The following is a 24,489-nucleotide window of genomic DNA, read 5'->3' on the forward strand; positions in this document are numbered from 1 at the left end:
CTTATTTATTATAACACTATTTTATTGACTATGGGTATTGCTTAAAGGAGATCTAATCCCAAGATCAAAAATTGTCATATTGCATTTCTTCAATATGGTGGCTGCATTTGTTTTTTTGTATACTAAGAACAATTTTTAGCAAGTACAGAAAACACCCACGGATCCTGCCAGAAATGTTACATCCCTGCCATTATCGATGCACAAATCTTACTTCCATGTGATCTTGTGTAAACTACAAGATGCATCCCCCCCCCAAATGTAATAGAGGAGGAGACCGGAGGATAGGTTTTTATTCCAAATTAGAAAAGCAGCCTAGGTGGTAATCACAGATCCCTCCGTAAATACATTATAATCCTAGGACAGAAAGTAGGCTATTTGTAGGATCATCAGGTGAAATTAAATGAGAAAAAAAAGTTTTGCGGGAACAAAAAAAAACAAAAAAAAAAACCTAATACAGCCAGCACTAGCGAAGCTGCATCTTATACACAATTTTTGGTTTTGGGTGTAGATACATTTTAAAACTGGCCTGCACTGGTTGGTAACTTTTTGTGGAACTGATCCAATTTTTATTTAGGTTTAGGATAGAGTGGGGAAGGATTAAAACCCCTGCTAGGGTGTGACCGTTCTCTGGTGCTCCGTTAAATGAGAAGTAGGGTCAAGCTCTTTTGACCTTACTTCCCCTGTACGTCACAGGGGTGCACATAGTTTTGCATTCATCGGCCCGGCCGCCAGGCTAAGAGCCCTGCTGCCGGCCCGGCCGCCAAGCCAAGAGCCCTGCTGCCGGCCCGGCCGCCAAGCCAAGAGCCCTGCTGCCGGCCCGGCCGCCAAGCCAAGAGCCCTGCTGCCGGCCCGGCCGCCAAGCCAAGAGCCCTGCTGCCGGCCCGGCCGCCAAGCCAAGAGCCCTGCTGCCGGCCCGGCCGCCAAGCCAAGAGCCCTGCTGCCGGCCCGGCCGCCAAGCCAAGAGCCCTGCTGCCGGCCCGGCCGCCAAGCCAAGAGCCCTGCTGCCGGCCCGGCCGCCAAGCCAAGAGCCCTGCTGCCGGCCCGGCCGCCAAGCCAAGAGCCCTGCTGCCGGCCCGGCAGTCAGGCTAAGAGCCCTGCTGCCGGCCCGGCAGTCAGGCTAAGAGCCCTGCTGCCGGCCCGGCAGTCAGGCTAAGAGCCCCGCTGCCGGCCCGGCAGTCAAGCTAAGAGCCCCGCTGCTCCCGGCCCGGCCTCCAGGCTAAGAGCCCTGCTGCCGGCCAGACAGCCAGGCTAAAAGCCCTGCTGCCGGCCAGACAGCCAGGCTAAAAGCCCTGCTGCCAGCCAGACAGCCAGGCTAAAAGCCCTGCTGCCGGCCAGACAGCCAGGCTAAGAGCCCTGCTGCTTGCCTGACATCATTCAGCCGGTCCTAAACCTGCAGGGATCCCAACTTTAAGGATTTCCCCTCACTTCCTGTCCTGCTGAAAATCGTTTCACCAAACAGGAAGGGTGGGGGAAAAAAAAAAATCTGCAACAGGGACAGAGGCAGTACACAAAGACATACAAGAGTTCTAGCTCTCCCTTATTACTGAAAAGATAACTTTATTGCTGTTCCCTGATTGAAGATTTTCCCTTAATTCCAGTGTGGCAAAGTTATTAACAAGACAGGAAATGAGGAGTCTCTCTATTGGTGCCCAGGATAGCGGGAAAACCAAATACGGGTTTCCAGTCTTCACCACGCTTCCCAAAACTAAACAAAAGCTTGCCTGAACATACAAGAAGTGTATGGTTATAGAAAACCAGGCTCATACAAGAACTTAAATATCTGGCCTTCAATGACAACCATACAGGATTATTTATGAAAGATTCATATTTGAAAAGATGTCTAATTTTAGCTTGGGTGTCAAGGATCACCTCAAGTCTGGCAGCTGAGTGTCCATAACCGTTTCATAGAACAAGGCATGTTCACATTCCTTTGTTTGCTCGATCCAGATATGCACACTCAGTGGCTGGGAGACTGTGTGCATTCTCAGTTTAAAGGATGGCACCTCTTAGCTGAAGAGAAACCCAAAGGGAAACCAAGGAGAGGCCAGGAAAAGCGGACACTCAACATCCATCTACGGCTGTGAGCACAGGTGCCAGCTAAACAGAGTCTGCCTGTCCACCCCTTGTGTCACAGAGATCAGCTAAGCTTTGATGGCATCAGTAAAACTTTATTGTCCTGTACAATAACACAGACGGTCTGCCCAAAACCTGCCCACTGTAAAAGTGGAACTAAACCGCTTCCTTTTCAGCCAAGGAAGCTGCCATCTTAGCTTCGGTTTGATCAGTAACTGTTATGACACCAGCCATTTGATGGTATGACAGTTTGGTTGAGAGCACAAGCAAATGTGACAGGTGGCATTCCTGGCCTGTAAGGCTCGGTTCACACTGGGACACGCTCCATTCAGTGCAATGGAACCGTTCTAATCGGAGTGACTTGAGTCGCTCCAACTTAGAAAAAGTTTCCTGCACTACCTGGGAGGGACTCCAGAGCGTCTTGCATTGACTTCTATTAAAGAAGTCGCTTGCAAGCCGCACTGAATTGAGTCGGGCGACTTTGAAGCTGCCCCAGTGTGAACCGAGCCTAACTGTTTGAAACAAATAAAGCGGAACTAAACCCTCCTATCATTTTCAGCCAAAAAGGCTGCCAGCTTGGCCTCCCCTTGATCTTTAATTGCCCATGCTGCTGGACATGTGTACAGGTATGACACCAGCCATTTCATGGTTTGACAGTTTGGTTGTGTGCACAAGCAAATGTGACAGGTGGCATTCCTGGCCTGTAAGGCTCGGTTCACACTCCATTCAGAGCAATGGAACCGTTCTAATTGGAGTGACTTGAGTCGCTCCAACTTAGAAAAAGGACCCTGCACTACTTGGGGGAGAATTCAGAGCGGCTTGCATTGACTTCTATTAAAGAAGTAATTTGCAAGCCGCGCTGAACTGAGTTGGTTGATTTTGAAGCCGCCCCAGTGTGAACCGAGCCTAACCGTTTGAAACCAATAAAAGCGGAACTAAACCCTCCTATCATTTTCAGCCAAAAAAGCTGCCAGCTTGGCCTCCCCTTGATCTTCGATTGCACATGTACAGGTATGACACCAGCCATTTGATGGTTTGAAAGTTTGGTTAAAAACACAAGCAAATGCGACGGGGAATGCAACTGTTTTGAAACCAATAAGGTGGAACTAAACGCTCCTATCATTTTCAGAGGCTTGGCCTCCCCTTGATCTTTAATTGCCCATGCTGCTGCACATGTGTACAGGTATGACACCAGTCATTTGCTAGTTTGAGAGTTTGGTTGAGAACACAAGCAAATGTGACAGTTACGTTCTCGGCATGTGACGGGGAATGTAACGTTTTTGAAACCAATATGGTGGAACTAAACCCGCCTATTGTTTTCAGCCAAGTGAGCTGTCACCTTGGCCTCCACTTGATCTTCAATTGCCCATGCTGCTGCACATGTGTACAGGTATGACACCAGTCATTTGATGGTTTGACAGTTTGGTTGACAACACAACCAATGTGAGTGTTACATTAAAAAAAAAAAAAAACTGTTAAATTGATGGGTCTATCTAGTTCCTTTTGAAGTGATGCAACCAGAAAGGGCTTAGTCCATCTCTCAGCCCCTCTTCACACTGGTGCGACGGGTCATACGATTTGACAGCTCCAAATTGCATGACAAGTCTCATCCTATTATCGGCAATAAAATTGCTAAAAATGGTGGGATACCGACAGTCCATCTCACAGCCCCTGTTCACACTGGTGCAACGTGTCATGTGATTTGACAGCTCCAAATCACATGACAGGTCGCATCCTATTGTCAGCAATAAAATCGTTAAAATTGGTGTGATGCAGACTTTGTGGTGCCGCACTGATTTGAAAGAGAGGTTCCTGCACTATTTTTGGCAATTTCAGGTGCAACTTGCATAGACATTTGTGGATTCTAGTCGCACAAATGTCATCCAAGTTGCACTGACATGCAGCTTCAAAATCATGCAATTTCAAGTAAAGTTGCACGATTTTAAAGCTAGATTCGGTGTTAACAGGGGCTCAGACTAAACTCTTTTCCACGTGAGCCACGTCTAAGTGAGAAGGGTCTGGATGGAACGTCTGTGTAATGTCCCATACACACGTGCAGATTATCTGCAGACTTTTGTCTGCAGACTTACCTTTTCTATGTAGTGCAAGGGCCTGCCGGATTGCATACAAATTGAAAGTGTTTAGGTTTGACCTCATATTATATGGTTTTGGTAAGTCTGCAGACAAAAGTCTGCAGATAATCTGCACGTGTGTATGGGGCATTAGACTGGGTTCACACTTGATTTGGATGCGGCTCACAGCAGGGGTCCGGTGAGTCCCTGTTCTCCGTTTCAGGGATGAATCAGGCCTGATTTCAGACCTGAAATGGAGCCAAAGACACACAGGACCCACCGTGCAATTCTCTCCGCAGCCGCCCTGGAGATGTGCGAACCGGCTCCATTGATAGTGAGAAGGGTCTGGATGGAACATCTGTGTAAGGCTGGGTTCACACTTGATTTGGATGCGGCTCACAGCAGGGGCCCAGTGCGTACCTGTTCTCCGTTTCAGGGATGAACCAGGCCTAAATTCGGACCTGAAGGGCCCAAAGAACCACAGAACCCCTGTGCAATTTGCTCTGCAGCCGTCCTGGAGATGTGCGAACCAGCTCCATTGATAGCTGGATAGCTGAGTGAGAAGGGTCTGGATGGAACTTCTGTGTAAGGCTGGGTTCACACTTGGATTTGAATGCGGCTCACAGCAGGGGTCCGGTGTGTCCCTGTTTTCCGTTTCAGGGATGAACGAGGCCTGAATTTTGACCTGAAATGTGGCCAAAGAACCATAGAACCCCTGTGCAATTTGCTCCGCAGCCACCCTGGAGATGTGTGAACCGGCTCCATTGAGAGCTGAGTGAGAAGGGTCTGGATGGAACGTCTGTGTAAGGCTGGGTTCACACTGGATTTGGATGCGGCTCACAGCAGGGGTCTGGTACGTCCCCATTTTCCATTTCAGGACGAATCCTGCCTGAAATGGAGCCAAAGAAGCACAGGACCCCTGTGCAATTCGCTCCGCAGCCGCCCGGGAGATGTGGGAGCCGGCTCCATGGAGAGCCAGGCATACTTTTCTGTCAGGCGAATTGGATACGGGGAACCCACATCCAATGCGCATAAGTGTGAACCCAGCCAGAACAATAAAGTTTACCAATGCTGATGTCACCAGAGTGTGATCAGTATAGTTGCATATTAAATATTTCATAAGTAAACTTGTAGATTTTATAACTAAAGACAAAACTATTCACAGAGTCCGTAACAGGCTGCAAGTACTGACTTTGTAACAACATGGCTAAAATAAATGACAGCTTCTCTTATCCTGCAAAGAAGAGACTATACACAGACCCACATTTACGTATGTCCCTATATAATCCATTCTGAAACCAGCAGCAGTTCCCATGAAAGTGGATGGAAACCAAAAAAAAAAAAAAAAAATCTCCCCCGTTCCCTGATTCGCCAAGCAGAGGATTGTGGGGGGGGTTGCGGTATTAGCGGAGTAAGGTGGGCTCAGGTATGCAGAGCATGGGGCATCTCCAGGCTTTTCAATGTCAATAGCCGCACTTTATCCACGTGGCTGAGACACAAACTGCCCTATTAACCCCACAGTAACCAATCACAATCAAATGTAATCTAGAAAAGGGGCAGGTGAAGCTTTTTTTAAATTCAATTTGGTAGATTTGGGTATATTACTGACCGATAAGACATGTGGATAAAACGCGGCTCGCTATTTACTAAGAATTTTTATAGTCTTATCTACAAAAAAGGGAGAGACTCAAGGAATGTTGAGATCCCCAGAATCCTCTGAAGATCTGGTGTGGTGAATGTATTGTGTCGGCTGCGGGATGAACAGAGAAAAGCTGCAGCCGTAAGAGAATTTAGAACAGAACCTGGTCAATGGCCCTCAGGCCTATCAGAAAGGGCCTACGCCACGGTCTATGGCAGCTTTGCTAGCGAAATGTGTGGCTTTACAAAACCCAGAGCCAGGGAGAAGAAGGGTAAACATTCCTTTTTTTTTTTCCTCATATACCGCTCTTGCTTTATCCCTCATAAGCATAACTCAACAGACAGACCCCCCCCCCACTGTTCTCTTTACTTCATTTTCTTTTCCGCAGCCAAACTGTCATGGAGTTTGGAGACCTCGGGTTCAAACATGTCCATCACTAATATGCCGCTGTCGTCGAAGAATTTGGCTATGGACTTGGTGAACTCGGCGTCCCGCTGCTGCTTGCTCCTGCTACTGATGAAGGTGACCTTCAGGGTGTACTTGTCGTCAAACCTGAAGAGGGGAAAAACACAGGGATGAAAAGAGGAGTGTGCCAGGGAGGCCAGAAGGCTCATTTACACTTATATCAAATGTGGCATCGGACACTAGGCTTTTTTTTTTTTTAAAGCACTCTGAATACCAATCAAAGCTCCGGTCACTAAATAAAATGGTAACCTTACAGTCCTGTTCACAAGATGTGTTTGCTTCGCTTTAAAAATGACAGCCCATGTTGCTTTCTTGGTGGTTCAAAGGGTCTCAAAACCCTCCACAGAAGTCTAGGACAATGCTCGCTAATAGCACTTGCAGCTTTTGAGGGGCTTGGATTCAAAGTTAGCTTTGCTTTGGAGGTGTGAGATATCCCAGTATGCACTGGGAAACCAACAAGTGAACCAGAAAGAAGTCATCAGCAGTCACTTCCAGTGTGTATATTCTGGGTGTGTAAGTTGCAGACGTCACATCTGGTGCGTGGCATGGAGCAGCAGAAAGAGGAGTTGGGTCCAGGCTGGAGCGGAGCATATAGATGACACAAGAGGTGTGCAACATGGGAACACTACAGTGTAGGGTGACTGGAGAGAGAGGAGTGAGCAGCAGAGAATCAGCAGAGCAGGGGGGACTGGAGCAGGAGAAGCTAGCAATGTCACATGTGGTGAGCAGCAAGGGAGGAATATAGCGGGAGGTGAACAGGGACTGGAGAAAGAGGGGGATCTGCTAACCCAAGGGCACTACCGAGCAGGGGGATCTGCTGACCCAAGGGCACTACCGAGCAGGGGGATCTGCTGACCCAAGGGCACTACCGAGCAGGGGGATCTGCTGACCCAAGGGCACTACCGAGCAGGGGGATCTGCTGACCCAAGGGCACTACCGAGCAGGGGGATCTGCTGACCCAAGGGCACTACCGAGCAGGCGGATCTGCTGAACCAAGGGCACTACCGAGCAGGAGGATCTGCTGACCCAAGGGCACTACCGAGCAGGCGGATCTGCTGAACCAAGGGCACTACCGAGCAGGCGATCTGCTGAACAAGGGCACTACTGAACCAGGGTTCTACTGGACCCCCTTAAAACACATAGAAAATCAAAACACAAACAGGGCATTTGCCAAGCTTCATTAAAGCTTCAAAAAAGCATCACTGAAGCACTAAAACACTTTAAATGTTGAAGCAGCAGGCGCTTTATTGTGTTAAAAGTTGAAGCAAATGTAAACGAGCCCATAAAGTGTCGATAAGGCCAAGTTTTTTTTTTTTTTGCCATAAAATGCACATATACAGTAGATTTGCAAAAAAAATTTTTTTTTTTTTGCAACTAAGCCAGCAAGGCATTGCAACCGCGATCAGTGGATGCAATGCCAGGCTCCTGCAGACTCTTCCTCCAGCTCAAGGTACAAACTTTAAGCTAGAGAGCTGGAGGAAGCGTCATGGGACTACAAATTCAGTAATCAGGATAGGACTTGTAGCACAGATCTCTGCAAATGAGACGATGTACAAGCGCACCCATTTCAAACCTGATGGCTGCTGCAGGGAAGAAGAACCCCTGTACACTATCAGATGTGGGCTGTTTTGAGGGTGGATCTGCTTGGCACCACGTTATATCTCAACATGGTGTAAAAGGTGATGCTTGCCTTTAACCACTTCCTGTCCATAGGACATACCCATACGTCCTTGGGATGGGAGGGGTGATATCTCCGTCATCGCTGCAACATAATTTTTTTTTAGTGTCAGCGATTCCTTTTAATGTAAAGGTAATCCTAGTGGCTAGAGAGCCCCTAGATTACGATTACAAGAGACGGAAGGGGGTAAAGACGCAACCAGCGGCATCCGCTTCCTGGGACATAGTGAGAGAAACTAACGTTGCCCCTCCCACTGTGTGACGTCAGAAACCGGAAACAATGAGGATTTCATCACTTCCAATTTCGGTTTGAAGTCAACAAGCTCTTATTGGCTGGTGAAAGCATCTGATCAAACGGATCTTGGCCTCAGGGAAGATGAAAGTGATGAAAATGCATTAAATGTGGCAACTGCTTACTGAACAGAGCAAAAGATTTGTGTGCAGTAAGCAGAGGGGTCTCTGAAGGAAAGTCACAGAGAATGCAAACACTGCTCTGGCATGGCAGTGCCATTCAGGAATAAGTCAGGCCAAGCAGCTAGAAACAAAACTGGATTTTTGTACCAACTTACCATAAAATCCTTTTCTCTGAAGTTAATCGACAGACGCAGCTTTTTTGTTTCTCTTTGAGGGTGTATGTTTTTTCAAGGTGAGCTCCAGTTGTTCCTGGTTGAGCTTCATGTTACCCGATTGGCTACGTATAGCCTTTGGGGAGTTACGTTCTTCTTTGCGTGGTCTTCCCACCCCTTTATACATATACTGCTTTGGGACATCCCAACGGTCTCTGAAGATATGGAGCTGCGTCTGTCGATGAACGATAAGTTCTTACAAAAATCCAGTTTTCTCTTATCGTAAAATCCTTTTCTCTGAAGTTCATTGACAGATGCAACTCTTATCTCTTCAGAGACCATTGGGTTATGCTCCTCCAATCAGGAATAGGCACTAGGCAGGGATAAAAGTTTAACCACACCTATGGGGGCTGTCCCTGCTGGCATAACCCCACCCACTCTATCAGCAATCAGTTTAGTTGCAAGCAGTGTTTAGAACACAAAAAGACCCCATAACTCAGAAGTAGAGGGGCGGGTGCTGCGTCTGTCGAACTTTAGAGAAAAGGATTTTACGATAAGTTCTTACAAAAATCCAGTTTTCTCTATCATTCATCGACAGACGCAGCTCCATATCTTCAGAGACCATTCGGACGTTCCAAAGCAGTGTATTCATGAGGGGTGGGAAGACAACGCAAAGAAGAACGTAACTCCCCAAAGGCTAAACATAGCCAACCAGGTACCATGGAGCTCAACCAGGAACAACTGGAACTCATCTTGAAAAAACATACACCCTCAAAGAGAAACAAAAAAGATTCTCTTTAACCACTTGCCTACCGGGCACTTAAACCCCCTTCCTGCCCAGGCCCGCTTTCAGCACTATCGCACTTTGAATGACAATTGCGCGGTCATGCAACACTGTACCCAAATTAAATTTTTATCATTTTTTTTTAAACAAATAGAGCTTTCTTTTGGTGGCATTTAATCACTACTGGGGTTTTTATTTTTTGCTGAACAAAAAAAAAGACCAAAAATTAAAAAAAAAAAAAAAAAAACAATTTATAGTTTGTTATAAAATTTTGAAAACAGGTAATTTTTCTCCTTCATTGATGTGCGCTGATGAGGCGGCACTGATGGGCACTGATAAGGTGGCACCGATGGGCACTGGTAGATGGTACTCATGGGCACTGATGGGCATTGGTAGGCGACACATGATGCGCAATGATAGGCATTGGTAGGTGACATGATGGGGCACTGATAGGTGGTGCTGATGGGCACTGGTAGGTGACACTAGTGGGCACTGGCAAATGGTGCTGGTGGGCACTGGTAGGTGGCATAAATTCCTTTCCTCCTTGGGACCAAAGTCCCTGTGAAGAGAAAAAAAAAAAAACAGCGGATCGCCGGCTGCTGTTTACTTCACATGATCAGCTGTCATTGGTCTCATGGACTCACCGATCACAGAGCAAGCGCGCAGGCAGCTCATGCACGGGAGGACGTCAATGTACGCCCTCCCGGCAATTAAGGTCCGCGCTGTAGCCGTCATTTGGCTATAGTGCGGGCGCCAGCTGGTTAAACAGCAGCCTGCAAAACCATGCGGCCAAAAGAAGCATACGAATATGCTAACACATCCACCTTGTAGAATTTTGTGAACGTGTGCACAGACGACCAAGTTGCCGCCCCGCACACTTGCAGCACCGACGCCTGATGGCGAAGAGCCCAAGAAGCACTCCGCACTCTCATAGAATACGCCTTCACTGGGTTAAGAGTGGGTGGGGTTATGCCTTCTGGGACAGCCCCCATAGGTGTGGTTAAACTTTTTTCCTGCCTAGTGCCTACTCCTGATAGGAGAAGCATAACCCAATGGTCTCTGAAGTGATGGAGCTGCGTCTGTCGATGAACGATAGAGAAATCTGGACCCCCATCTATAATATTTTGGAATCATTGGTGACCTGGCATGTGTCCAACCCTAATGGAGGAGCTCTATTTCTAATGTTCTCTGTTCCAGTGGATATACATGAGCTCTCTGCCATCATAGCACACAGATGACGCATAAATGTGACACGTTACCGTTTGAGGCTGGACGAGAGGTGCCAGATGTCATCAGGGTCCATCCCAGTGGGGTCCTTTCTGTGGGCCACAAGGAAAATGCTCTTCTCTTTGTATGAGGTATAAACGGTGAGGACCCCCATCATTAGGAAATAGGTGAACATGAGTTAAGGTAAAAGCATAAAGTGTAACCCCGAACATTGAACTTCTCTTATTGGCTAACTTGTGTATACAAAAAGCAAAACCTTTTTTCAGACGAGGTGCAAGTATGCGAGAACTAATGGATGCAGCACACAGCTGAACAGTTCATGTGTGATGTAAACGGCCTTAGCCGCCTCCTCTGCCACTCCTCTAATGCATTTCGCTTGGCCCCAATCATAGGGGTTTTCCTTTTTCATTTCACGAGCGGGATGCATAAATTCCGGCATCATGCTCCACTTTTTCACCATCACAATTGAGCCTCAGGGGCGGGACAAACAAAGTGAAATATGAGCCCGGCATAGGAGGAGCCCGAGACCATTTAAATCACCTGTTGAGCTTGCAGTGTGCAGAATTCATTGATTCCCACATACTCTCATCGCTGTCTGGATTGAAGGGATTGTTTTTTTTTTTTTTTTTTTTCAGGATGAACCTGCTCTATGTTAAAACCACAGGGCGCGCTGGTGTTCTATAGGAAATACAATCAAGCTCCAGGGTGCCGGGCAGTGAGCACAGGGCCCAAAAGAGGATGTCGGGCACTCAGGCCACCTTCATGAAGTCTGTTTCTGATTGTGTGGTCAGAGACATTCACACCAGTGTCCTGCTGGAGGTCATTGTGTAGGGCTCTGGCAGGGCTCATCCTGTTCCTCCTTGCACAAAGCAGCAGATACCGGTCCTGCTGATGGGTTAAGGACCTTCTACGGCCCTGTCCAGCTCTCCTAGAGTAACTGCCTGTCTCCTGGAATCTCCTCCATGCTAGGAGACATAGAAAACCTTCTGGCAATGGCACGTATTGATGCGCCATCCTGGAGGAGTTGGACTGCCTGTGCAACCTCTATAGGGTCCAGGTATGGCCTCATGCTACCAGTAGTTACACTGACCCTAGCCAAATGCAAAACTAGTGAAAAACACTCAGAAAAGAGGAGGGAAAACAATGTCAGTGGCCCCCACCTGTAAAACCATTCCCGTTTTGGAGGTCATCTCATTGTTGCCCATCTAGTACACCTGTTAATTTAATTAACACCAAAGCGGCTGAAACTAACAACCCCCTCTGCTACTTAACTGACCAGATCAATAGCCCAGGAGTTTAACTTCATGCTGTACTCTGATTAAAAAGTGTTCCTTTAATTTTTTTTGAGCAGTGTACAGAGATCACCCAGAGGGCAATGCTTTTTTCTTCAACAACAGTAGGGTTACGTTTGAACGAATAGAGGAGTCCACACACTTGGTGATGGAGATTTACAGATTTCTGACCAACAAGGGAATGACGTCTAGTAGGTAAAGTGACAGTTGTGCCTTGCCATTGTCCGAATCACAGGTGTGAGGTGATGCTTAGTGCTGTCGGCAGCTATTCACCGACATCTAGATCTGGTGGTACATATACACAGTTTTCTATGAACCTGCCCCCCAACCTCTGACCTTGACGACATGGACAAATATTTGCCCATCCACCTCATATGAAACTGGGTCTGCCAGCTACTGAAGCTCTGCATGGGTGGGACTTAGCTCTATATTGCTGTCCACTAACACACGCACAGGACTCCGATTGATCTCGTTGCCCATAATGACCCGGTGTTCTATCAGATTTCCCTACCCACGTCATTTCCGGTAGAGATCAGCTGTTGATTCGTCATGCAGCAGCTTGCAGCCGCGTCACACGTCCTATAGGGCACGCGCAGAATAGGTAGGGAATTTTGATAACATCAAAAGGGGTCAGGCAAAAGTCCTAGTGTGCATGCGCTGGCGCATGCTCACCAACGGGTCGGGCAGCGGGATCTCTTATAACAAACATCCACCCGATCTCTATGGCACACACTGCGCTGACCCAACACTGTGCCGAGCCGACAATCCAATCTCCATGCCCCACACTGCGCCGACCCGACAATAAGACAGTGGGCGTGCGAGTAGGGAATAGGATTGTCCCATTGTTGGCTTGCCGCACTGTGTGCCATGGAGATCGGATGTATGTTTGCTATAAGAGGTGCCGCTGCCCAATCTGTTGGTGTGCATGCGCCCGCTCATGCACGGTAGGTTTGCCTCACCCCTTACGATTTTATCAAAATTCCCTACCTATTCCGTGCATGCGCAGTAGGACGTGTGATGCGGCTACAGCTGGTGCATGATGAACCCGCACCGGAAAGGACGTAGATAGGGAAATCTGATGGGGTAGGGTTTTCTGATAGAACACCGGCAATCTCAGCACCACATAGAAGCTCTGTGTAGTATATGCACTGAGACTGCTGGGTCATTAGGGCAAAGAGATCCATTGGAGCATTATTGGGATTTCCTTAGTCCTGGGCGTGTGTTATAAGGTGGTCAGTAATTTGGAGCCAAGCCTTGCCCCTGCAGAGCTTCAGTTGCCAGTAGACACATTTTATCATGGACTGGTAAATTGGGATTAGCACATCATGGAGGCTCTGTGTAGTATAAACCCCAAGCTCCATTTTACCAGTCCATGAAAATATCTACTGGCAACTGAAGCTCTGCAGGGGCAGGCTTAGCTCCATATTGCTGACCACTTTATAAACATGCCCAGGGCTAAACAAATCCCAATAATGCTCCGATTGATCTCTTTGCTCTAATGACCCGCAGTGTCAGTGCATATACTATGCAGCGCCTCTATGTGGTACCAAGTTCTTATTACCAGTTTATTGTAAAACGTCTACTGGCAACTGAAGCTCTGCAGGGGCGGGGCTTAGCTCCATATTGCTGACCACTTTATAACATGCCCAGGGATAAGGAAATCCGAATAATTCTCAGATTGAGCTCTTTGCCCTAATGATCCCACAGTCTCAGTGCATATACTATGCAGAGCCTCTATGTGGTACCAAGTTTTTATTACCAGTTCATTGTAAAATCTCTCTACTGGCAACTGAAGATCTGCAGGGGCGGGGCTTAGCTCTATATTGCTGATGACTTTATAAACATGCCCAGGGATAAGGAAATCCCAATAATTCTCAGATTGAGCTCTTTGCCCTAACGACCCCACAGTCTCAGTACATATACTATGCCGAGCCTCTATGTGGTACCAAGTCCTTATTACCAGTTTATTATAAAATGTCTACTGGCAACTGAAGATCTGCAGGGGCGGGGCTTAGCTTTAAATTGTTGCCTGATTTCAAGCACATGACCTGAGCTAGGGAATCCCTGGGCTTACAGAAATCAATTCTACACCTCCAAAAGATTTACGGACACTGTACATACTTCATGTGACTGGCAGCAGGAGGACCGCCCTAGTGTTGGCTCTGTCAATAAAAGGATATGATATGACGCAAAAGGCCAGAACGGGTTTTGATTCTGGAAACGGGTGCAAGTAATCCCACACCAAGGCCACAATGGCGAAGAGGCAAGAGATGGTGCAGATGATGAGTCGGCCATCGATGAGGGAGAAGTTTTCAACATACTTGTATTTCTCCAGCAGGACCTGAAAACCAACCAACACATCATTAATAACTGTCCACATCTTTCAAAGATCCTTTATTGAGCCTGAAAGTTCGACTTTTTAACCGCTTGCCAAATATCATTTACATGTACGGCAGCAAAGCGGCCCTGCTGTGCTAAGTCAAGTACTAAGATCTTTTGGGCAGGGGACGCACACGGTGCCAGTGACCCAGCTGTGCTGCGATTAGACACAGCCAATGCCGGTCAATGGATGACCGCTGCCACCTGCCGAAAAGACGCACAGGGCAGAGCTCTGCCTGTGTAAACAAAGCAGGGAATGAAATCCATCACTCTCCTAGTAAAAGCAGCACACTGTGTACACCAAAACATAAATTACCCTTTGATTGCCCTGGAGACACTCAATATCCTTGCACATCGCAAGCAAGTATAAACCCCTTTATTTTAGTGAAAGAAATGTGAGCCTTAAACCACTTGACCTCCAGAAGGTTTTACCCCCTTCAAGACCAGGGCATTTTTTTGCTTTTTAGCACTGCGCTACTTTAACCACTTTACCACCGGAGGATTTTGCTGTCTTCCGTCCAGGCCACTTTTTGCGATTCGGCGCTGTGCGACTTCAACTGACAATTGCGCGGTCGTGCGACGCCGTACCCAAACGAAATTTACATCCTTTTTTTCCCACAAACAGAGCTTTCTTTTGGTGGTATTTGATCACCTGTGCGATTTTTACTTTTTGCGCTATAAACAAAAAAAAGAGTGTTTATTTTGAAAAAATAACAATATTTTTAACATTTTTTTATATGAAATTCCCCCCAAAAAAGATGTAAAAACCAATTTTTTTAAAAAATTTTGGCCAATTTGTTTTATGCTACCTATGTTTGGTAAAAAAAAAAAAAAATCGCAATAAGCGTATTTTGATTGGTTTGCGCAAAAGTTATTGCGTTTACTAACAAAGGGAAAGATTTCTGTCATTTTTGGTGTTTTTTATTTAACGCGTAATGGCGGCGATCTGCGATTTTTTTTGCGGGACTGCGACATTGCGGCGGACAGATCGGACCCTTGACTGACATTTTTGACACTTTTGGGGGTACCAGTGACATTACTGCAGTAATCAGTGCTATACATATGCACTGTTACTGTAAAAATGACACTGGCAGGGAAGGGGTTAATTTTATTGGAGAGGGAGGGGTTAATGTATGCCTGGTGCTTACTGACGTGTGGGGGGGGAGGTGACTGTGTGAGTCATGGACAGATCGGATGTCCAGCTATGCTGAACACTCCGATCTGTCACTCCCTGTCACTATGGAGATCCGCCCGCTGTGTTTACACACAGCGGGCGGATCTCCAGACTCGATCCCCGACGATCGGGTAAGAGCAGCGGCGATCGCCGCTGCTCCTCCCCTGGCCCGACTCCCGCTGTGAATGAAAACAGCGGGAGCGAGCCTCCGGCGGCGCGCAAGCGCCGCCCAGAAGGGGGAGTGTCCAACGACGTTAATACTACGTCGCTGGACGATAACGAACCACTCTGCCGCAGTAGTGTTACTGTGAGCGGTTCTAAAGTAGTTAACTGGTAATTGCTCAGTCATGCAACACTGTACCCAAATTACAATGTATATCATTTTTTTCACACAAATAGAGCTTTCTTTTGGTGGCATATTTTGTTTTTTTATTATTTAAAAACGAAAAAAAAAAGGACTGAAAATTAAAAAGATTTAACCTACTTTCTGTTATAAAACACATCCAGTAAAATCTAATTTATTCATAACTCTTGGCCAAAATGTATTTTGCTACATGTCTTTGGAAAAAAAAACCCCAATAAAGTGTATAAAAATTGGTTTGTGTTAAAGTTATGGCGCCTACAAACTATGCTACATAGACTGGAAATTATAAGCTTTAGACGCTATACTAGCAATGGTGGTGATGAGCAAATTATAGTGTGACTGTAATAGTGTGGCAGAGAATCCAGCGCTAACTGACAGTGGCTGAGAGGAACACTGGCTGGGAAGGACACTGACTTACAGCGACGTAGGATACTGGCTGAGGACACTGACTGACAGCGACCTACGAAACTGGCTGAGGACACTGACTGACACCAACGTATGATACTGGCTGGGAATGACACCAACGTATGATACTGGCTGAGGACACTGACTGACCGCGACCTACGAAACTGGCTGAGGACACTGACTGACACCGACGTATGATACTGGCTGAGGACACTGACTGACAGCGACGTATGATACTGGCTGAGGACACTGACTGACAGCGACGTATGATACTGGCTGAGGACACTGACTGACAGCGACGTATGATACTGGCTGAGGACACTGACTGACAGCGACGTATGATACTGGCTGAGGACACTGACTGACAGCGACGTATGATACTGGCTGAGGACACTGACTGACAGCGACGTATGATACTGGCTGAGGACACTGACTGACAGCGACGTATGATACTGGCTGAGGACACTGACTGACAGCGACGTATGATACTGGCTGAGGACACTGACTGACAGCGATGTACGATACTGGCTGGGGACACTGACTGACAGCGACGTACGATACTGGCTGAGGACACTGACTGACAGCGACGTACGATACTGGCTGGGGACACTGACTGACAGCGACGTATGATACTGGCTGAGGACACTGACTGACAGCGACGTATGATACTGGCTGAGGACACTGACTGACAGCGACCTACGAAACTGGCTGAGGACACTGACTGACACCGACGTATGATACTGGCTGGGAATGACACCGACGTATGATACTGGCTGGGAATGACACCGACGTATGATACTGGCTGAGGACACTGACTGACACTGACGTATGATACTGGCTGGGAATGACACCGACGTATGATACTGGCTGAGGACACTGACTGACAGTGACGTATGATACTGGCTGGGAATGACACAGACGTACGATACTGGCCGAGGACACTGACTGACACCAACGTATGATACTGGCTGGGAATGACACAGACGTATGATACTGGCTGAGGACACTGACTGACAGCGACGTATGATACTGGCTGAGGACACTGACTGACAGCGACGTATGATACTGGCTGAGGACACTGACTGACAGCGACCTACGAAACTGGCTGAGGACACTGACTGACACCGACGTATGATACTGGCTGGGAATGACACCGACGTATGATACTGGCTGGGAATGACACCGACGTATGATACTGGCTGAGGACACTGACTGACACTGACGTATGATACTGGCTGGGAATGACACCGACGTATGATACTGGCTGAGGACACTGACTGACACCGACGTATGATACTGGCTGGGAATGACACCGACGTATGATACTGGCTGGGAATGACACCGACGTATGATACTGGCTGGGAATGACACCGACGTATGATACTGGCTGGGAATGACACCGACGTATGATACTGGCTGAGGACACTGACTGACACTGACGTATGATACTGGCTGGGAATGACACCGACGTATGATACTGGCTGAGGACACTGACTGACAGTGACGTATGATACTGGCTGGGAATGACACAGACGTACGATACTGGCCGAGGACACTGACTGACACCAACGTATGATACTGGCTGGGAATGACACAGACGTATGATACTGGCTGAGGACACTGACTGACAGCGACGTATGATACTGGCTGAGGACACTGACTGACAGCGACGAACAACACTGACCGAGAAGGACAATGACTGACACCAACATCACTAGAGACACCAATACAGTGATCAGTGATAATACTGTACTAATGACACGAATGGGCAAAAGGGTGATCAGAAGGGAATTCAAAGGGTTAACTGTGTGCCTAACAAATCTATATATGCTGCCTTTACTCACAGGATCTGGCTGTCTTTTCTCCCTGAACTCAAGAGTTGATTTCAGAGAGAACAAACAGCCAGATCACTGTTTTGTGTGTTTGAAAAGTGATATTAAAGCGGATTTCCGGCCACAAAATGCACTTTGGGCCATCTGCTTGCTGACATTCACCTGAAAAAGAAATGGATAGTCACGATTTTTTTTTTGTTTACTTACCTTGGTATTGAAGAAAATATACTTCCCTTCCTTCCACTTCCTGCCTCTGCGGCCGCGGCCCGCGCCGTCACTTCCTGCTTGCATTGATTCCTGGGAGCTGAACGTCATCGCTCCCAGGAATCAATGCGCCTGCACCGGCCCCGCTCGTCACTTTCAGGGTAGGCGCGTCATTCCCTGCATGCCCAGAAGCTGTGCAGGAATGACGCGCCTACACCGGAAGTGACGACCGGGGCCGGTGCAGGCACATTCTGGGACGAAGAGGACGCCAAAAAGGACGCGCTGGCTTCAGCTGTCCACACCTGAGATGGCAGCGCTGGACAAGGTAAGTATTTCTTCTTGCAGGTAAGTGCGACCTGGGACAGATCAGAGGCTATCCATTGTGGAATGTAGTAGCCCTGACTGTCCCGGGGGTATCCATTGTGGAATGCACTAGCCCTGACTGTCCCGGGGGTATCCATTGTGGAATGCACTAGCCCTGACTGTCCCGGGGGGATTTATAAAGAAAAAAAAAAACATTTTTGTGGCCAGAACTCCGCTTTAACCTCTTGCCGCCCCTTAACAGTACATATACTGCTAGTAGGTGTCACAGCCATCAGGGTGAACTTCCTGGTTTAGCAGCGTGCACGCATCCCCTGCTTACCTATGCTGTGATTGGCCACAGCCGATCAGCAGGTATACAGCCAAAATCATTGGCTGTAACCTGCTGAACAACGTGTGCCACGTCCAATCACAGCACAGGTAAGCAGGGGTGCATGTGTGCGCCCCTAAACCAGAAAGTTCACCACGATTGGCTGTACCACCCACTATCAGTAAATGTAGTGTTAGCGGGTGGCAAGAGGTTACTATACCTTTTAGAAAAGCAGCCAGGGCTTTTTTTAAAATGCAATTTTTAGCACAGCTAGCTGATGCAATATGGCCTTCCTCCCTGCAGACCTGCTAAGTAACCTAGAGGCTATCTGAAGGCGTGTGCACGGCTGGCTGTTAACTGCAAAGCAATCGCCTTAGTGCTGATGCCAAATACACTGCACAAAAAATCGCACAAAAAATCACGGGTTTACACACACTGTAATGGCGCACGGGTGTTCATAAAAAACAGACCACAGATGTGTGTGTGGCCGTATGTACTTATGTGAACATTTGCGGTAATGTTTAAAGCGGAATTCACCCCAAAAAGGGAAGTTCCACTTTAACGACTCGTTCCCCACTCCTCTTGCACAAGTGGTGCGGGGGTGGGGAGTGTGGAAGCAGATACCCGATTTTGACAGCTACCTGCTCCCACTTCCGTCCCCCCCCTGCAGTCTTCTTGGACACTTACAGGTCCCATAAGACTGCATCCAACAATACAGGATGCGCTGCGCCACTCGTGCATGCCTTGCTTCGAAGTCGCAAGCTGTGTCACAGCTGGGTGTCCATAGTGAAGGTACCATTGTTCTGTCAGAATAGCACTACCTATCAGATTCTGCTACCGGAAGTGACATACGGACTAGAAAAACGTATTGCGCATGCGCTATGCGTTCCAACATGGCCGCTATGCGTTCCAATAGGTTTCCTAATGTGACCGAACATGAAGCAGAGGTGGACATCTTCTTACACCCACGCAAGTCCTGAATGTTACATTTATTTTAGCAGTAAACTCCCATTATATATTGAATCACAGTATTACATTTGTATTATTATTGTCTTCTAGTAAGTATAGCGAGAAACCTGCAGGTAGAAGGTGGCGACAGCCATCTTAGTACACCCAGCATTGCTCAGCGACAAACAAATTATATCGTGAAATAGATTATTTCATTCAGTCACAGTGAAATTGTCTATTTTAGTATACAAGGCGAGTTTACTGCTGAAAAAAAATCGGATTTTTGTAAGATCTTACCATAAAATCCTTTTCTCTGTCGCTCATTGACAGACGTAGTCTTCTTGATTCACAAGAACTGGGTTATGTTGTCTCCGCAGGAGCAGGACTAGGCAGAAAGAAAAAACGTTCTGGCTCCACCTTAGGGGCAGTCCCTGAGGGTATATCCTCCCTCTCTCTGCTACAAGGCATCAGTTCTGTCACAAAGCAGCAACAGAGAATTTAACCCAACCCAACTCAATGATAGAGGGGCGGGTACTACGTCTGTCAATGAGCTAAGAGAAAAGGATTTTACGGTAAGATCTTACAAAAATCCGATTTTCTCTGTCGCTCATTGACAGACGTAGTCTTCTTGATTCACAAGAACTGGGACATCCAGAAGCAGTGCCACAAATGAGGGGTGGGATTGACCGAAATCAAAATCCAATCTAGAAGGCCCAACCGGTGCCAAACTAGAAGTTTTAAAGGCTCATTATAAACAAAGAATGAGACTCAAATGAAAATTTCCAACGGAAAAAAAACACTGGTCTCCTCAAATGGCGGCCTGCAAAACCTTGCGGCCAAACGAGGCATCAGACGATGCCATTACATCAACTTTATAATGTTTTGTAAAGGTATGCACCGACGACCAGGTAGCCGCCTTGCACACCTGGACCACTGACGCCTGATGGCGAAAGGCCCATGACGCACTAAGTGCCCGAGTGGAGTGCGCCTTAACAGGGAGCGGGGGCTCCCGACCCTTAATAGAATAAGCCTGTACCACCGTCTGTCTGATCCATTTGGAAATAGTCGCGGCAGATGCAGGCAACCCCTTTTTGGGTCCATCCGGGATCACAAAAAGTGAATCCGTCTTGCGAAACGAGTCTGTCGTTTTCAAGTATACCCTGATCGCCCGGACCACATCCAAGGAGTGTAAAGCAAACTCCCGAGGATGACTGGGCTTAGGACACAGGGAAGGTAATACAATTTCTTCATTCAGATGAAATTCTGAAACCACTTTTGGTAGGAAGGATGGATTCGGACGAAGAACCACCTTATCTCTATGAACCACCAGATATGGTGAACGACAAGATAATGCGGCCAGTTCTGACACCCTGCGTGCAGAAGTAATAGCCACCAAGAAGGCCACCTTCTGGGACAACGTAGGTAGAGGAATCTCCCTAATATCTTCAAAGGGAGGTTTCTGAAGAACCGACAATACTAAATTAAGATCCTAGGGTGGTAACGGCGCGCGCACTGGCGGAGCCAGATGTCGCACCCCCTGGATGAAATTCCGCACCAAGGAATGAGTAGCCAAAGGCTTCTGAAAGAAGATAGCTAATGCTGAGACCTGACCCTTGATAGTGCTCAAGGCCAGTTTTTGCTCAACCCCTTGTTGCAGAAAAGCTAATATTCGACTAACCGAATAAGACCGTGGACGGAACCCCAGAGGTTCACACCATGCAATGTAGGACTTCCATGTACGATGATAAATCTTTCTGGAAGTCGCTTTCCTTGCTTCAACTAGAGTAGGAACTGAAGCTGACAATCCCTTGTCCTTCAGCACCTGGGTCTCAATAGCCAGGCCGTTAAAGCCAGCGATCGTAAAGCAGGATGGAAGATCGGTCCCTGAGACAGTAGGTCCTCCCTGAGAGGAAGTCTCCACGGGACGTCCGCCACCAGTCTGACCAAGTCGGCGTACCAAGCTCGGCGAGGCCAGTCCGGAGCTACCAGGATTACTGGAATTCCTTCCTCCTCTATCCTGCGAAGAAGTCTTGGCAGTAACCCGAGAGGAGGGAAGGCATACATTAGCTGGTATTGCCCCCACGGGGTGATCAGTGCGTCTGTGGTCTCTGCTAGAGGATCGCGGGAGCGAGCCACGAATCTCTGTACTTTCCTGTTGAATCGTGATGCCAACAGATCCACATCCGGGGTGCCCCACCGTAGGCACAACTGGTGGAAAACTTCTGGATGGAGGGACCATTCCCCCTGATCCAGAGTCTGACGGCTGAGATAATCTGCCTGCCAATTCTCCACCCCCGGAATGAACACCGCAGAGATAGCTGGAACAAATCGTTCCGCCCAGCGAAGAATGCAAGCCACTTCTTTGGCCGCTCGGACACTCTTGGTGCCCCCCTGGTGATTGACATAAGCCACGGCCGTGGCGTTGTCCGACTGGATCCGAACCGGGCTGCCCTGGAGCTGCTCGGTCCAGTGAATTAGACAAAGTCTGATCGCTCTCAGTTCCAATACATTGATCGGCAACCTGGATTCTTCCAGGGACCAAAGTCCCTGGACAGATAACTGACCGAGAATTCCTCCCCATCCGGATAGACTGGCATCCGTGGTCACTATCGTCCAATATATTGGCAGAAATTACTTTCCCTGGCTGAGCATCGGAGACCGAAGCCACCAGACCAGAGACTCTCCCCCGCATACTTACTTGAATGTGTCGCGGCCGACCAAGCGCAATGCAATGGTCTGCGCGCGCTCGTAGGCCAGCTGGGGTAACCACTAGTGTCGCCCAGTCCGGCGTATTAGCTTGAAGATCTCACAGGAAAAAAACACTGGAGAAAACTACCTAAAAAATATTTTTTCTAAAAGAAAAAATCTTGCCAGGACCAAAAAGATCCCAGCAAGGAACTTAGGTCCTTACTCCTGACTAGACAGAAAAAAACTGATGCCTTGTAGCAGAGAGAGGGAGGATATACCCTCAGGGACTGCCCCTAAGGTGGAGCCAGAACGTTTTTTCTTTCTGCCTAGTCCTGCTCCTGCGGAGACAACATAACCCAGTTCTTGTGAATCAAGAAGACTACGTCTGTCAATGAGCGACAGAGAAAATTTGATTTTCAAGACTTGCGTGGGCCCTCGCTCGTCCCCATCCTGGCCAGCCAGGCTGTGTGCTCGGATAAGGGTCTGCTATGGATTCTAGGGGGAACCCCAAGCCGTTTTTTTTTTTAATTTTTCATTTTTTTTTTATCTGCATTGACGGGAGCCAACAATACATTACAGCATACATCTTACAAATGCGCCACTTTACAGGCACATTAAGGGGCCCCCCCAGGCATGATATTTAAAGGAATTTTAAACGACCTCTCTGTGCTTGTCTGACAGGAGAGCCGCCTGCTTTGTTTACGTTTCTGTGAAGATCGTGGGAGGCCAGCGGCGCTCTCGCCCACGCCTCCCGCGGTCTGGCTGCATAACCACTTGCCGACAGCCCCACGCAGATTTACTGCGGCAGGGTGGCTCGGCTGCGCATAATCACGTTACCGAGACCGGAATGCACATAATCACATAGATCTACGTGATTATGCGCAGCCGAGCCGCACTGCCGCAGTAAATCTGCATGGGGCTGTCGGCAAGCGCTTATGCAGCAGTGGCACATGTGTGTAATGACCAGCCTTATCCGTGAATGACTGCCAACGTCATTCTGCGCATGGGCAGCTGCATGAATGGCTCATTCAGGACAGACGTGGTAATGCCAGTACGGTGTCATCACATTGTTGACATTTCAGCCCAGATTAGCGGCAGCCAATAGAGTTCAATTATGCTGTACAAAGAACGCAGCACTAATGATAAATTCCGACAGCACAGGGACACGTTTTATACAGAATCTGGCTGGGGGATCCTGTGTAATTGTCATACGCCGATCTGAAAGAACCCCTACTGTAGTGTAAAGAACCCTTCCCAATAGAGAAAAGGTACAAATTGCCTCAATTTTTTCCTTGTCCTTCATGCAACCCTGAGAATTAAATATTTGTTTACTGAATCTTTACAAGGATTCTTTATAAAAGCTGGATTACCTTTTTGGCTGCATCATCCAAGGAGTTTTTTACTGCAGATCCGTCCCATTTGTCAATTTTTACTGGCTTGTCATCAATTTTCCACTGGAAAGATAAGAGGAGGAAACAAAAATCAGAGATTTACTACTTCATTCTCACCATCCAACGCACAATTCAGCACTTGTAATTCTAATAAAAATAACTAGAGAGCCGCTTTACACTCTCTAGACCAAACTTACATCAAAAGTTGCATTACAGTGTAGGCAATCAAGGGGTTAAGTGTGCTCCTAAATGTGCTTACTAACTGCGGGGGAGGGCTCTGTGAGAGGCACACATAGATCGGGGTTTCAGCTTAGCTGGGACACACAGAATCTCACTGTGCCTGTCTGATCTGAAGATTGCAGGAGGCCGGCAGCGATCGACCCCGCTCCTCCTGCGGTCTAATCACAGAGGGAGCGCGGCTCTGGCGGCACTGAGACCAAATGTACGTGATTATGTGCAGCCGAGCCGCCATGCCGCAGTAAATCTGCGTGGGGCGGTCGGCAAGTGGTTAAATCACTGCTGGAATTTTTATTTGATGCTAAACGAGCAAAAAAGATGAACATTTTTGAAAAAAAAAAAAAAAAAACAACAGTTTTCATTGTTTGTTATAACATTTTCCAAACAGGTAATTTTCCCTCCTTCATTGATGTGGCGGCGCCGATCAGGCTGCACTGACCG

General features: G+C 47.8%; 1 protein-coding gene across 1 annotated transcript in view; it reads right to left on the minus strand.

Moving 5' to 3' along the window:
* Positions 1-5,766: 5,766 nt before the first annotated feature.
* Positions 5,767-24,489, minus strand: part of SPCS2 (signal peptidase complex subunit 2) — a 30,509-nt gene continuing 11,786 nt past the window's right edge. Inside the window, exons 2-5 of the mRNA XM_082246902.1 lie at positions 23,791-23,874; positions 13,984-14,136; positions 10,536-10,678; positions 5,767-6,336 (exon numbers count right to left, since the gene is read on the minus strand). Coding sequence (XP_082103028.1) covers positions 6,150-6,336; positions 10,536-10,678; positions 13,984-14,136; positions 23,791-23,874 — 567 coding nt within the window. The 3' untranslated portion in view covers positions 5,767-6,149. The remainder of the gene's footprint in view (positions 6,337-10,535; positions 10,679-13,983; positions 14,137-23,790; positions 23,875-24,489) is intronic.

This window comes from Pelophylax lessonae (assembly GCF_965119305.1).
Source record: "Pelophylax lessonae genome assembly, chromosome: 2".
Taxonomy (NCBI): domain Eukaryota; kingdom Metazoa; phylum Chordata; class Amphibia; order Anura; family Ranidae; genus Pelophylax; species Pelophylax lessonae.